This window comes from Oryctolagus cuniculus, chromosome 5 (genome assembly GCF_051225735.1).
Source record: "Oryctolagus cuniculus isolate XC-2025 breed Fujian yellow rabbit chromosome 5, ASM5122573v1, whole genome shotgun sequence".
Classification (NCBI taxonomy): Eukaryota; Metazoa; Chordata; class Mammalia; order Lagomorpha; family Leporidae; genus Oryctolagus; species Oryctolagus cuniculus.
Window position 1 is genome coordinate 139,408,610 of NC_142871.1, and position 14,203 is coordinate 139,422,812.

Here is a 14,203-nt window from a genome sequence, read left to right on the forward strand (position 1 = left end):
GCATAGAATAAGTCTTAATTCCAGTAACAGTCTAGTCCGAGTTGCTCCCCACACACTGGGAGTTGACAGAATGCACTGCCCCCAAAGCCGCCCCCCCATCACTCTACCTGCCAGGAACCCTGCTGGGGGGCGTGGCCTCCCTGGCAGCCTGGGGCTGACTGGGAACCGAACTCACTTCCACTACCCAACAGAGTGAGAGCAGACCACCCAGCACATCCGCAGCAGGAGAGGGGCACAGAGTTGAGTGTGCACCGCCTCCCACCTGGGAACTCAGAGGAATCAGGGAGAGCACTGTGGGCAGGAACAGCTGCACTGTGGGCGGGGGAGCTACACTGCAGGGGGCGGGGAGCCGTGCCTGCTGTGGGTCCCAGGGACAGGACCTCATGGGGCCGTGGCTGAGTCTGGTGAGCACAGGCCTGGTGCACAAGCTTCCACTGGAGACAAGGACAGGGCAGGGACCCTGGTGAGGAGCGACCACAGCGCCCGGATGGACTCAGCACCCAGGACACAGCACTGTCCTCACTCAGTGCCACCCGGCCCCTCCCGGCCCCACCTGCAGCACACTCAGCACAGCAAGCACACGGGTTCTGGAAGGTTCTAGTGCTTCTATTTATTTCCTCTCTCAAATTTTAGGAATCTCCTCATTTAATTAACTCACCCACACCTCATGACAAAATTGGAAAAATAAATCAGTGTTCAGACTGAATGGGGAAGGAGCTGCAGCGCAGTGCACGGGACCTGAGACAGGACGGAGACGCCCACACGGGCAGGCGGGCCAGGCTCCCCTCCTCACACTGTGCCTGCTGCCCACGCGCTCAAGGTGAGCCGGGCTCTGAGGACAAAGACGGGGCCTGCACAAATCTGCATCGCTCAGTCCCACACAGGCCATGGTCTCACCCTATAGAAAAATCCAGATAACAAGTTCAGATGAGCAGTGCACACGGGGACATGAGCAGCCACCACCATGGCCCATTCAAGGAATCCCCAGACCCAAGGTGTCCCCTCTGCCCCTCCCCCTCCCAAGCAGGCCTCCAGGTCTCACCTTTCACAGCCAGGAGAGAATCATCAGAGCCCTGGTCCCTGTGGCCACCTGGGGTGAACAAATCAGGGCTTGGTGAGGCCCACAGGGGGCGTGGCTGAGAGAGGGACGAGGGGTGGGCGGGCAGCGTCTCCATGGGCTTCTCACTGTGGCAAGGGTCTCAGTGAACCCCACCCCCACCACACCCCAGCACTTACCTGCAGCCGGAGCGTATTTCCCTCCTCTCCCATCTGTGAGAAGAAAACACCTTGTGAGAGGCCAGGGAGGAGGCAGGGCCTGAGCACCCACCTCGAGGAAGCCCAGAGCACTGGCTCATCCTACAGAAGCTTCCAGAACTGTGGCTGTGGGACAGGAGACCCCGCCCCTGGAGCCCTGTCCTCAGCTGGGCCCCCCCTGCTCTGCGGCTGCTGGCACTCAGCTCCCATCACCAGCACCAGCACAGGAAAGATTCGTCCTTATCTCCCTGTGCTTTACAGAGAGCCTGAGTTACACACAGGGCCTGGCCTGGGTGTGCAGATGGATGTGGACTGCATGTTCCATAAACAGGGAGGGTGCACTTCTTCCTGGGACAGGAAGTCCCCCAGGGGACAGGAGACTCGGACCCCACCCTCCCCTACCTGAGCTGTGCTTCCTCCTCCTCACAACAGCGACCACAGCTCCCAGGATCAGAACTCCAAGAACTCCAGCAACAATTCCCACTATGAGCGCAGTGGGCTGAGCAGGAGGCTCTGAGAGGGAAGGGGAGGTGAGGGGCTCTGACCCCAGGGCTCAGCCCTGCCCTGCTGAAGGCCCCAGCAGGGCTCTGCCCTCCCCACAGAGGCCCCGCCCCCCTGCCCTCCTCACCCCATGTCAGGGTGAGGGGCTCGGGCAGCCCCTCATGCTGCACACGGCACGTGTATCTCTGCTCCTCCCCAGAAGGCACCACCACAGCCGCCCACTTCTGGAAGGTTCCGTCGCCCCTAGGCCTGGTCTCCACGAGCTCCGTGTCCTGGGTCTGGTCCTCCCCATCCCGCTGCCAGGTCAGTGAGATCTCCGTGGGGTAGAAGCCCAGGGCCCAGCACCTCAGGGTGGCCTCCTTGTCAGAGGCGGGGTGGTGGGTCATGTGGGCTTTGGGTGGGTCTGAGGGAAAGATTTGGAAAGTTCAGGCACTTTGTGATCTTCATGGGACACGGGAGCAGCACTCAGGGGACCATCCTGAGAACGGAGGGGACGACAGAGGTGGGGAGGGGGTGCAGAACCCAGACCCTGCCTGCACACAGGCATCGGGATGACCGATTCTTTGGAAAGTTCTAGAATCAGAGAGACAGCCCAGGGTAGGAGTCTCCAGGTGTTTGAGGGGAGGAAAAGGATTTCAGTCTTGACCTGAGAGGAGGCAGAGACTGGGAACACCTGGGGTCAAACCTCCCCACGCAGCAGCCTGAGGCCAAGAACAGGCCTGGGAGAGGTCCCTTTGGTCACAGAACCCTGTCTGAGTCCAGGGCACCGCTGAGGGGACTTCTGGAATGTTCTGTCCCTCCCTCCTCAGACAGCCCAGGTCCCTCTACTGCCCTGAGAGAAGGGTGTCCCCAAATCAAGGAGGACGCTTCCACCCCCCTAAGGTGAGGAGAGGCAGATTCGGGGCTGGGTCTCATTTCCTGCCCTCCTCCCTAGCCCCTGCCCCAGGGGAGGTCGGAGAGCAGCGGCCCCTCCCAGCCCCGCGCACATGCTGCTGCAGCGTCTCCTTCCCCATCTCCAGGTATCTGCACAGCCACTCCACACACCTGCCCTCCAGGTAGGCCCTGCGGACCTCAGCCAGACCGGCTGCCTCCCACTTGTGTTGGATGATCTGCGCCGCTGTGTCCGCCGGGGTCCAGGAGCGCAGGTCCTCGTTCAGGGCGATGTAGTCTGCGCTGTCGTAGGCGTAGTGATGGTACCCGCGGAGCAGGCACCTGTCCGCCCTGACCTCACAGCCAAACATCCACTGGTAGGTGTGAGACCCTGGCCCCGCCCCGCAGTCAGCCCTGGCCACGGAGCTCCGTCCCGCTCTGACTCACCCACGGGGATTTCTTCCCAATCCAAAAACGAAACCCTACGGGGAGGGGTCGCGAGCTGCGGTCGGGCCCGGGTCACTCACCGGCTGCGCTCTGGTTGTAGTAGCCGCACACGGTGTTCAGGCCCACGCGGAAGGTCTCTGCGTTTTTCTTGGAGATCTGCGTCTCCCGGTCCCAGTACCCCGGGTCCACCTGCTGCTTCCACGCCGCCCGCGCGCGGCTCCACGCCCCGGCTCTCGGCTGTGCGCTGAGGAAGCGCACGAACTGCGCGGCTCCCCCAGGCCAGGCCGGGACACCGTGCTGTGGAGATATCTCAGGGAGTGCGAGCCTGCAGGCGAGAGCGGCTGAGACCCGGCCCGTTACTCTACTGGCGACATCCAGGTCTAACATGGGTGTGACCGGGTGGGCAGGAAGGGGACAGGGGTTGGTGATTTGGAAAAGGGACGGCGGGGAGGGACAGCTCGAGTCCGGCTCTGCCAAGGTGGGGACGTCTGGGACAGGGACGGAGGAGATGCGGCTCCCTTGAGGTCCTGCGTTCGCTCTGCGCGGTCCCCTCCCTCCTGCCCCACAGAGGCCATCTCCCTCCCATCCCAGAACCTACCCGCATGGGTCTCAGTCAAGGCCAGGGCCTGGGCAAGCAGCAGTAGGTGGGTGCCGGGCGCCAAAGATGCCATATTCCAGGCCCCCCCCTGGATCTGGAACTGGGATCCGGAGGCACTGATTGGCTCCTCTGGAAACCGGATACCCAATGGGAGTGAGCCCTGGGCCCGTGTCACGAGTGTCCACCCAGAAGAACCCCACCCAGATTGTGAAAAGGGAATTAAAACTAGGGACGTGGGGACGCCCGCCGCTCAGCTTCCCTGGTCCAGACCCCGCCCTCGGACCCAGACCCTGAGCACCACGCCAGGACCTGGACTCTGCCCCCACCCCTGTCCTCCCAACCCCACGCTACGTGATATCGGCTCCCCGAGGCCTGGCAGCCTCTGTCTGAGGAAACCTGGAGAGCCCCAGGCCAGCCCAGCCCCTCCCTTCCTTCCCGGATCCCTGTCCTGAGCTGTGCCTGCTCCTTACCTGTCCCCTGGACTCTTCTAGAGGAAACCTCACCTCCAGGGACCTTGCTGGGGGGAGTGAGGGGCCTGGGGAGGGCGGGAGGAGTGGCAGTGGTTTCATCCTCAGCCCCGGGGGCCACTGTGTCTGAGAGCCCCAGAGAGAGGTGGGGCCGGGTCCTGTGGTTTATCAGCCACGTCTGCAGCACGCACTTCCCCACCTGAGTGATCAGGACCCTGGTCTGTGACAGCGCGCACCACGGCCCCGTCATACCTAAAAGTGTCCAACAGTGATGCCCCCAGAGCCCCAGGTCTGCTTTCCCAGATAACATGGCTGTGCCCTGGTGATAGTCACCTCCCCCCAGCCCTGAGCCTGTCTGTGGGAGTGCAGCACAGCTCAGCACCGAGTCCCTCCCCATCTACCAGATGTGGTCCAGGACCCCAGGGATGTCTGACCCTGGACAGTCCTGAGCCCTGCCCTGCACTCACCTGTGATGAAGTTTAGCTGATGAATCAAGAACAGGAAGAGGTTGAACCACAGCACTGGTAGTGTGGAGCTGTTCCCACCACGAGCTGTGAGAAGTCCCGTGTGACTGTGGTCTCTGAGAGGTCTCGGTGCTGTGTCCCCTCCTCTGTGACAGTGTGAGGAGCCTGTGTGATGCCGTGGAGGGAGGTGGGTGACAGACACTCTGATGTAGTGCTAGGCTGTCAGGTAAGGGGGCTGACACAGACCTGGGACACCTCCAGAGCCATGTGACACGCGGGAGGCCTGCTGAGTGACTAGTGGGGTGTAGGGAATGCAGTGGGGATGGGCTGGACCCAGACATGATTGACACCCCAGGTGGGAGGGACCAGTCAGGAGATCCCATCACTCCCTCAGGAGGGCCCAGGAGGGGGTGTGGAGGTCAGGTTAGTCTCTGCCTAGGGCGCCCCATTCCACAGCAGAGGGTTGGGTCTGAGTCTGGCGACTCTGCTGTGATCCAGCTTCCTGCTCATGCAGCCTGGGAGGCAGCAGGTGATGGCTCAGGGAATGGGCCCCTCCCAGCCCCATGGGAGACCCAGAGGGAGCTCCAGGTTCCTGGCTCCAGTCTGGCCCAGCCTGGCTTTGTAGGCCTTTGAGAAGTGAATAAGAGGGCCGGCGCCGCAGCTCAATAGGCTAATCCTTCGCCTGCGGTGCCAGCACACCAGGTTCTAGTCCCAGTCGGGGTGCCGGATTCTGTCCTGGTTGCCCCCCTTCCAGGCCAGCTCTCTGCTGTGGCCAGGGAGTGCAGTGGAAGATGGACCAAGTCTTTGGGCCCTGCACCCACATGGGAGACCAGAAGAAGCACCTGGCTCCTGGCTTCGGATCAGCAGCGATGCACTGGCTGCAGAGCGACAGCCATTGGAGGGTGAACCAATGGCAAAAAGGAAGACCTTTCTCTCTGTCTCTCTCTCTCACTATCCACTCTGCCTGTCAAAAAAAAAAAAAAAAAGTGAATCAGAGGACAGAAGATCTCTGTCCATCTCCCTGTCACTCTGCCTTTAAGGAATAAGTATGTTAATAAATAAAAGGGCATGACTGACATTGTAGTGCAATGCCTGAAGCGCCTGTATGCCATATAGGCACCAGTTTTAGTCTCGGCTGCAGTTCTTCCAATCCTGCTCTCTTCTGTGGCCTGGGAAAGCAGTACGTGGCCCAAGTCTTTGGGCCCCTGCACCTTGGGGCCCCTGCACCGTCGTGGGAGACCCAGAGGAGGCTCCTAGCTCCTGGCTTCAGATCGGTGCAGCTCCAGCCAGTGCGGCCATCTAGGGGAGTGAACCAGCGTATGGAGGACCTCTTTCTCTGTCTCTACCTCTCTCTGTAGCTCTTTCAAATAAAACAAATCTTTTAAAAAAATAAATAAATGGGGCATACAATGTAATATTTATTGTTTCTGGAATTCTCCATTTAATGTTTTCAAAACGAGATAAAGTGAAATAGCAGACAAAGAAACTGCAATTTAGGGCCAGCGCTGTGGCTCACTAGGCTAATCCTCCGCCTGCGGTGCCAGCACACCGGGTTCTAGTCCCAGTCGGGGTGCTGGATTCTGTCCCGGTTGCCCCTCTTCCAGGCCAGCTCTCTGCTGTGGCCCGGGAGTGCAGTGGAAGATGGCCCAAGTGCTTGGGCCCTGCACCCCATGGGAGACCAGGAGAAGCACCTGGCTCCAGCCTTCAGATCAGCGCGGTGCACCGGCCGCAGTGGCCATTGGAGGGTGAACCAACGGCAAAGGAAGACCTTTCTCTCTGTCTCTCTCTCTCACTATCCACTCTGCCTGTCAAAAAAAAAAAAAAAAAAAGAAAAAGAAAAGAAAAGAAAGAAAGAAACTGCAGTTTAAATCATGTGGGAGGGGATGATATACCGATATACTGATGCACAGTCACTTGGTTCTACTAGAAGCTTCTACACATGTCACCACCTCGAGGTTGCCACTGTTTAATGCCAACAGTAAGTTCTTCACCAGTGCTCATGCATTACCTGTTACTTATTGTATTTGTTTATTTGAGAGAGACAGAGAGAGAGAGAGACAGAGACAGAGAGAGAGAGAGAGATATCTTCCATGCACTGGTTCACTCCCCGCATGCCTGCAACTGCCCAGGCTGGGCCAGATGGAAGTCAGGAGCCCAGAACTCAATCAAAGTCCCCCACGTGGGCGGCACAGACCCAAGCACTTGAGCAACCACCCCTGCCCCCCAGGTGCTCCTCAGCAGGGACTGGGATTGGGAGTGGGGCCGTCACTCAACCTCAAGGTCTCAGGCATCGCATGCAACAGCTTCACTGCCGTCCCAGTGCTCATTCCTCTGCGTTGTATTAAATGTGATTTATTAGAGAGAGAGAGAGAGAGACTCTCAGCTGGTTGGGCTGAAGAGGAGCAGATGAAATCCAGCCCAGGACTGCAGTGAGGGGGCAGGAGCCCAGTCCCTTGAGCCTGTGTCACTGCTCCCAGGGTCTGCGTGGGCAGGAGGCTGGAGTCAGGAGCAGCAGCCACTCAGCCCAGGCATCTGCTGTGGGGTGCGGGCGTCTCTACTGTGAGGCTAAATGCCCACCTGCTGCCCATTTGTATGAATTGTCTCCATCCAAGCCTTGCACATATATTATTGCTGTACTGGTGTTAGTATTTAACCTGATTCACCTAAGAGGCAGTTAGATTTTAGCAGCCCCACAGAATGCATCAAATACTAAATGCTTCCAGCTGGCACTGTGGCGTAGCCAGTTAAGCTTCCGCCTGGGACGCTTGCATTTCATACAGGCACTGGTCTTGTCCCAGCTGCTCCACTTCCATTCCAACTACCTGCTAATGCACCTGGGAAAGCAGCAAAGAAGGTCTAAGTGCTTGGGCCCCTGCACCTGTGTAAGGAACTCCGAAAAATTTGGCTCCTGGCTTTGAACTGTCCAAGCATTGGCTGTTGCAACCATTTGGGGAGTGAACCAGCTAATGGAAGATTTCTCTCTCTCTCTCATACTCTTTGTAACTCTAACTTTCAAAATAAACATAACTTTTTTTTTTGACAGGCAGAGCGGACAGTGAAAGAGAGAGAGACAGAGAAAAAGGTCTTCCTTTGCCGTTGGTTCACCCTCCAATGGCCGCCGTGGCCGGTGCGGTACGGCCGGCGCACTGCGCTGATCCGATGGCAGGAGCCAGGTGCTTCTCCTGGTCTCCCATGGGGTGCAGGGCCCAAGCACTTGGGCCATCCTCCACTGCACTCCTGGGCCACAGCAGAGAGCTGGCCTGGAAGAGGGGCAACCAGGACAGAATCCGGAGCCCCGACCGGGACTAGAACCTGGTGTGCCGGCGCCGCAAGGTGGAGGATTAGCTTAGTGAGCCACAGCACCGGCTTAACATAACTCTTAAAAAGAAACTAAATGCTAGGAATCCCTGTGATGTGTCTATTAAAGTTTATAAAGCAGCTCACTTGGAGCTGAGCACACCGCTGCCTCAGAATCCTGGCCTCTGCCTCTGCCTCACCTCCTTCTCTCCTTGCCCCCCCCCCATCCCCATGTGGGCACTAGCACTGCCCTCTCCCTTCCCAGGGCAGCAGCCCCTGGCTATTGGAGTCAGCTGCTTCACTCCTGCCTGTCAGGCACTCCCGAGGGAGCATTGTGGTGGCGCAGTGTGTTCAGCCCGACCTTGTACCCCAGGGCTGCTGAGTCCAGGCTGTTCTGCTGTTGATGCGTCTTCCTGCTCATGTACCTGTGAATGCACCAGAAGATGACCCAAGAGAATTTGCACCACTGGTTCCCCTCCCAAATGGCTGCTGTGTCCTGGCTGGAGGGAGCTGGATGACAGCAGTCAGGGTCACACAGGAGCTCTGATAGGGACGCCTGTGTCACTCCCCCACTCGCGGAGGAACGACACCGGACCCTGCGCTGTTCTCTTTGCCTGGCCCTTCCCGGGTTTGCTGCCTCTCCCCCACTCGCGGAGGAACCACGCCGTCCCGGGTTTGCTGCCGGCCCCCCGCCCCGCCTCCGCAGAAGGGCAGCACCCCCGCCGCTTTCGCTTTCGTGGAGGAGCGGCACACCACCAGCTGACTCTCTCAGGGGTTGCTCAGGTGTTCCTGGTGCATGTTGTCTCTCTCCTCCTTTATAGTCCTCCTCCACCAATCCCAACTCTGCTGCCCACATGACGAGCACGCTGCTCTCCTCCAATCAGGGGCAGGATCAGCTCCTGCAGCTTGTTAGTTGAATTGGTGAGGCAGCTGTGTAGAAGTTGTTTACTCCTTCTCAGCACCATATGATGGGAGATCAGATGCATAGAATTAGTCTTAGCAGTTCCAGTAATTTAGTCTAGTCTCGGTTGCTCCCCACACGCCTGGACTGCAAGTGCAGTGTAACTGGCTATGCACAGTGCCCGCCCCAGCCCTGCCTTTCAAATAAATAAATAAGTAAATAAATAAATCTTTAAATGTCCCACTCCAATGGCTCCATCTCACTTTAAGAAACCTCTAAGGTAAGGGCCATAAGCACACAGGGGCTCAGGGCTGTTTGATCATGGCTGTAACCCCAGCATCTGGAGTCTCACCTGCTGACAACAGGTGCTGAACTGGGTTTTTGAAAAAGTGAAACCTGATTATTTACAATGTAAAGGCTTCGTGTAACAATCCTAAAAGGACAAGTCCCAAAGCCATCAGGAAGGTCTTGTTCACTTAGTGAGTGCTCACGCCAGCTCCTGAATTCGCTCTGGTGGAGACGATGCTAGCAGGGGCACCTATGCACCCCCGAGCCTGGGTGTCACCAGCTTCCTGTCACTGCAGAACAGGCCACCTCACACTGTGCAGCCTGGGACAAGGCCTCTCGTTTGTTCACAGGCCCTGGGTCAGATTCCAGGCTGCCATGCACGGGCTCTGGGTGCAGGGTCCACAGAGCTGTGGGGCCATCTTGGGGGTGGAGTCCTCCTCCAAACTCCTCCCGAGCTGTGGGCAGAATTCCGTGCCTTGCAGTTGGAGGACGGGCGTCCTGTCTCCGTGACAGCTGTCAGGTGCAGTGCGGGCAGCTGCTTCCAGCCCAGTGCCCCAGACTCCTTTGTCCCCCATCCACACCTCCAGTACCACAGCGGGGATGGGGGGAGTTGCTCACCTGAGCCCTGCCCCCTGTGGTCTCTCTCACTTTGTCTTTGTCACAACTCCTTTAATCCCTTCCACTCTCCCAGCATTTAGTGATCAACGTTCTGTGTTCAGATTGAGGTTTTTGCTTGTTTGTTTGTTTGTGTGTGTGTGTGTGTTTATTTTCTTGAAGTTTTAGTTCCTGCCTATAAAGGAGAACTTGTGGTATTTGTCTTTCTTATCTGGCTGATTTCACTCAACTCGATGTCTTCCAGTACCAACCCTTTTGCTGCACTTGACAGGATTTCATTCTTTTTGAGAGCTTAGCACTATTCCATTGTGAATATACACCACATTTCTTTATCTACTCATCTGATCATGACAGCTTGGTTTAGTCCAAATCTTGGGAACTCTGGTGAGCAGAGCTGTCGTAGCACAGTGGACCCGCTCCCAGGACCCTGCCGCACTCGCCATCCCTGCTGCACTCACCATCCCTGCTGGACTCACCTTGCAGCCTCCTCCTGGCTGAGCCCAGGGCTGAGCGCAGAACCCAGCTCCCTCAGCGGCTGCCCAGCCAGGACCTCCACAGGGTCTGCCTGGTTTCCTGCCGCAGGACAGGGCTCTGCACACAAGGGGGCGCCAGTGTGCTGCGTCAAGATAGGACTCTGCTCTAACAGGTGTTGTCCATTGAGTGTGACTCAGGACAGGGCAAGGTCTCCAGCCCATAACAGTTGGTTCCCAGGTCCGGTGTGACACTGGGCCATCAGGTGAGTAAACTTATAAGGAGGGGAGAAGCGAGGTGCAGGGAGGGGAGCAGGACCTGGGAAGTGCTGGCCGGGAGGCTCCTGTTGGATTGGTTGGGAGGGGGGTCTGGGTCGTGGACCACAGGGAGCCAAGAGCAGTGTCTGTGCCACTGCATGAGCCCAGGACACAGCAGCTGCTGTGCAGTCCTCAGTGTCCCCCCTCCCGGGGACAGCTGCAGCCTCAGGACCAGGCCCAGAGACACCGCAGGGCCGGTCGTAGGCTGACACTGCTGTGGGCAGCTGTATGACACAGGCAGCTGAGTGCCCTGTTCCCAGTTCCCCGGGGGTGGCCCAGGCCCCTCAGCCGCTGGGATCCATGGACCCTGAGATCCCGTCTACTGCACCACTGAGCCCAGCACCCAGAGTCCCAGACAGGACCCTCAGCCTCTGCCCCGGGCCGTGTCCACACCCTGAACTGTGATGGGCAGCCAGGACTGATGTCTGACTTCCGTACCAAGTGAATGACCAGGGCACTGGGAGCCCACCATCCATGGGAGACCCCCGTGGCCCCACATTGCACGAGCCCACAACCCCCACCAGGGCGGGTCCTAGCCCAGGCACAACAGACACCAGAGCCATGGTTCTGAGGGGCTCAGGAAGCGGCCACCTTGGGAGTTCCAGACCCCCACACAGTCCCAGAAGACCCTCCTAAGCCTGAGTTGTGTCTCCCCAAACCCTCACTTTGCATACCTAACCCCCCAACGGACTGCAATTAGTGGTGGGGTCTATAGGAGATAACTTGGTTAGCTGAGGTCACGAGGGTGCGACATCACCTGATAGGACTGGCGAGTGTGAGAGGAGACACTGGACACGCGTGTGTCGGCACACAGAGGAGAGGGCGCAGGAGGACGCGGTGAGCAGGTGCCATCTGCAGCCAGGACGAGCGCCCACCAGGGCCTGCACCTCCCAGCACCTTTACCTCGGACCCTGTTAGGGGCTCCATGCAAGATTCACATCTTGAAGCTCTAACGCCCAACATCACGGCGTCAGGGGCTGGGGCCTGGGGGGGGACAGGCTCGGGGAGGTCTCGGGTGGCCCGTGGTGGGACTCAGTCCTGCCCGCACGTGGGTCTGCCTTCCTCACGCTGGGTGAGTTCCTCTGCCTTCCAGGGCTCTGTCCTGGCTTCCCTTCCCACGTCACGCAGTCTCCCCTGACTGCCATGTCTCGTGGGCTGCGTGAAGGTGGCTCTCTTTGCCAGCACTCAGCCTGTGGCCTCTTCCCCCAGGGCCCTGCCTGCAGCCTGCAGCCCAGCCAATGGCCACAGCCGTGGGCTCTGCACCGTTGCTCCCTGAGCACCAGGATTCTGTTTCAGCATTGATTCTGCTTCTTCAGCCTATTGTGTCGTAGCCGGCTCAGCGCTCCGTGTACCTGGGACTCAAGATTGGCTACTGCTCAGAGGCCCAGCAGTCTGTACCCCTGCAGGTGTCAGGGGACCCTGGGTGCCTTGGGGAGGGAGCGTCCTCTCAGCAGGTGGCTCAGCAGGTGCACACCTGGGTGCAGCCAAGGCTCCCACCACTCTGAGCTGCTCTCAGCCGCCTTCCTCTGGTGGATGCCCGTGAGGGATGCGGGTTTCGCTCCGTGGCTCAGACACTGCTTGGGGCGCTCTTGTCCTGCATCAGTGTCTGGGTTCGCTCCAGCTCCTCCACTCCCAGTTCCAGCTTCCTGCCCGTGTTCACCCTGGGAGACAGGAGGTAACGGCTCCATTGCTTGTCCACCTGCCACCCGTGGGGGAGACAAATGAGTTCTGGCTCCTGGTGCTGGCTTGGCTCAGCCCCAGCTCCTGAGGGCCTGTGGGGAGTGAACCAGTGGATGGGAGATCTCTGTCCCTGACTCTGTATCTCTCTGTCTCCCTCTGCCTTTGAAATAAATTAATAAAGTATGCCTGTGGTGGTGATACTGGTTGGGGTATTTCACAACCTGTGCATATAGTAACCACCTGGAGAAGTACAAAAAACAGCAACAAAAATGAACAAACAAAACCACAGGACTCAGGCCTTTGAGCTGAACCCAGGCCTCGGTAGCTGTTACAATTCCACCTGCTGTAATGTTCACCAGATACCAGAACCACTGCTCTGAGTTCCTGCTCCCACCTTGCTTGGTTATTGGAATCATGGGGTACCGGGGAGATTACAAACTATGTTGGTACCTGAATCCCACTTTTTAAAAGATTTATGTATTTATTTGAAAGACAGAGATACAGAAGGAGGTAGAGAGATACAAAGAGATCTTTCATCTGCTGGTTCACTCCCCATATGGCCGCAATGGCCAAGGCTGGGCGAGGCCAAGGCAGGAGCTTCATCTGGGTCTCCCTTGTGGGTACATGGGCACAAGCTATCTTTTGCTGCTTTCCCAAGCACATTAGCAGGGAACTGGATGGGAAGTGGAGCAGCTGGGACTTGAACTGGAGCCCAAAAGGATTGCCAGCACTGCAGGCAGAGGCTTAACCTTCTATGCCACAGTGCTGGCCCCTGCTCTCACTTCTGAGAATCCGATGTAAATGGTTAAGATGTGGCCTGCTCCTGGGGCTGTTTCAGATCTCCTGAGCTATGGGAAGTGTGGGCAGGTTTGAGAAGCGCTGCTGCAGGCACAGGTGGATGGAGGCTTTGGCGATGGCTCTGAGTGCCGGGCACAGGGCATTCAATCTGAGAGGCGGTGGGAGGACCCTTAGCAAGGAATTCAGGCCAATGGTGTCTTCCTCTCTCTGGAACAACATCACAAAGGGGTACAAGGGGAAGAGACCACAAAGCAATGCTCCTCCGTCCCTCTCTCCAACACGACATCCCCTTTTAGCCAGAATCACCTGGGAGCCGGACAACGGGGCTGTCCTAGGCAGTAGAGCTGTCTCCAGAGGACACAGAGCAGGGACAGCAGGGGAGGGGGCAGGGGTGCAGAGCGAGGACCCCTGCATACCGCAGTCTCCATCGCCACTCCTAATACACCGGATTCCCTGCCAAGAGAAATGTGAACCACAAGCTCTTTGCATTAACAAAAACTTGAAACAAAGTTACTGGATAAAACTGTATGCTCAAGACATTTGTATTTATATGGGGGATTCAGAGCATTTGTGCCAACTGAGGTAAAGGAGACTGATGAATTTGCACGAGCTTTTTGAACTCCCTTGTACATACCACAGTTAGCACTGAGTCAGTGCAATTAAGAAAGAGATCCCTTGAGGCCAGCACCGTCGCACAGTAGGTTAATCCTTTGGGTGCTGGTTCTAGGCTCAGCTGGTCCACTTGCAGTCCAGCTCTCTGCTATGGCCTGGGAAAGCAGTAGAAAATGATCAAAGTCCTTGTGCCTCTACACCCATGTTCGGAGACTGTGGGGAGCAACCCGGACTGGACTAAGTTACTGGAATTAAGACTTATTCTATGCATCTGCTCTCCCACAATATGGCGCTGGGAGAGGAGTAAACAGCTTCTACACAGCTGCCTCTTGCCAACTTGAGTGATGACCTCCAGGAGCTGATCCTGCTCCTGATTGGAGGAGAGCAGCATACTCGGCGTGTGGGCAGCCGAGTTGGGATTGGCGGAGGAGGACTATAAAGGAGGAGAGAGACAACATGCACCAGGAACATCTAAGGGGAACACCTGAGGAACACCTGTGCAGCCTCCGAGAGAGCCAGCCGGCGGTGTGCCGCTCCCCCGCGGAAGTGGGGAAAGTGGCCAGGGGGAACCGCCCTTCCACGGAGGTGGAAGGGACAGCAGCCAACCCGGGAAGAACCAGCAG

General features: G+C 57.9%; 1 protein-coding gene across 1 annotated transcript; it reads right to left on the reverse strand.

Annotated features, from left to right (window-relative positions):
• Positions 1 to 627: 627 nt before the first annotated feature.
• LOC149126743 (RLA class I histocompatibility antigen, alpha chain 11/11-like) lies at positions 628 to 3,676 on the reverse strand. Its single transcript, XM_089332402.1, has 8 exons — positions 3,671 to 3,676; positions 3,153 to 3,369; positions 2,742 to 3,016; positions 1,883 to 2,174; positions 1,657 to 1,767; positions 1,237 to 1,269; positions 1,043 to 1,090; positions 628 to 898 (listed from the first exon to the last, which is right to left on the reverse strand). Exons 1-8 carry the CDS (start codon positions 3,674 to 3,676, stop codon positions 894 to 896), a joined length of 987 nt encoding a protein of 328 aa, XP_089188528.1. The 3' UTR covers positions 628 to 893.
• Positions 3,677 to 14,203: the final 10,527 nt, after the last annotated feature.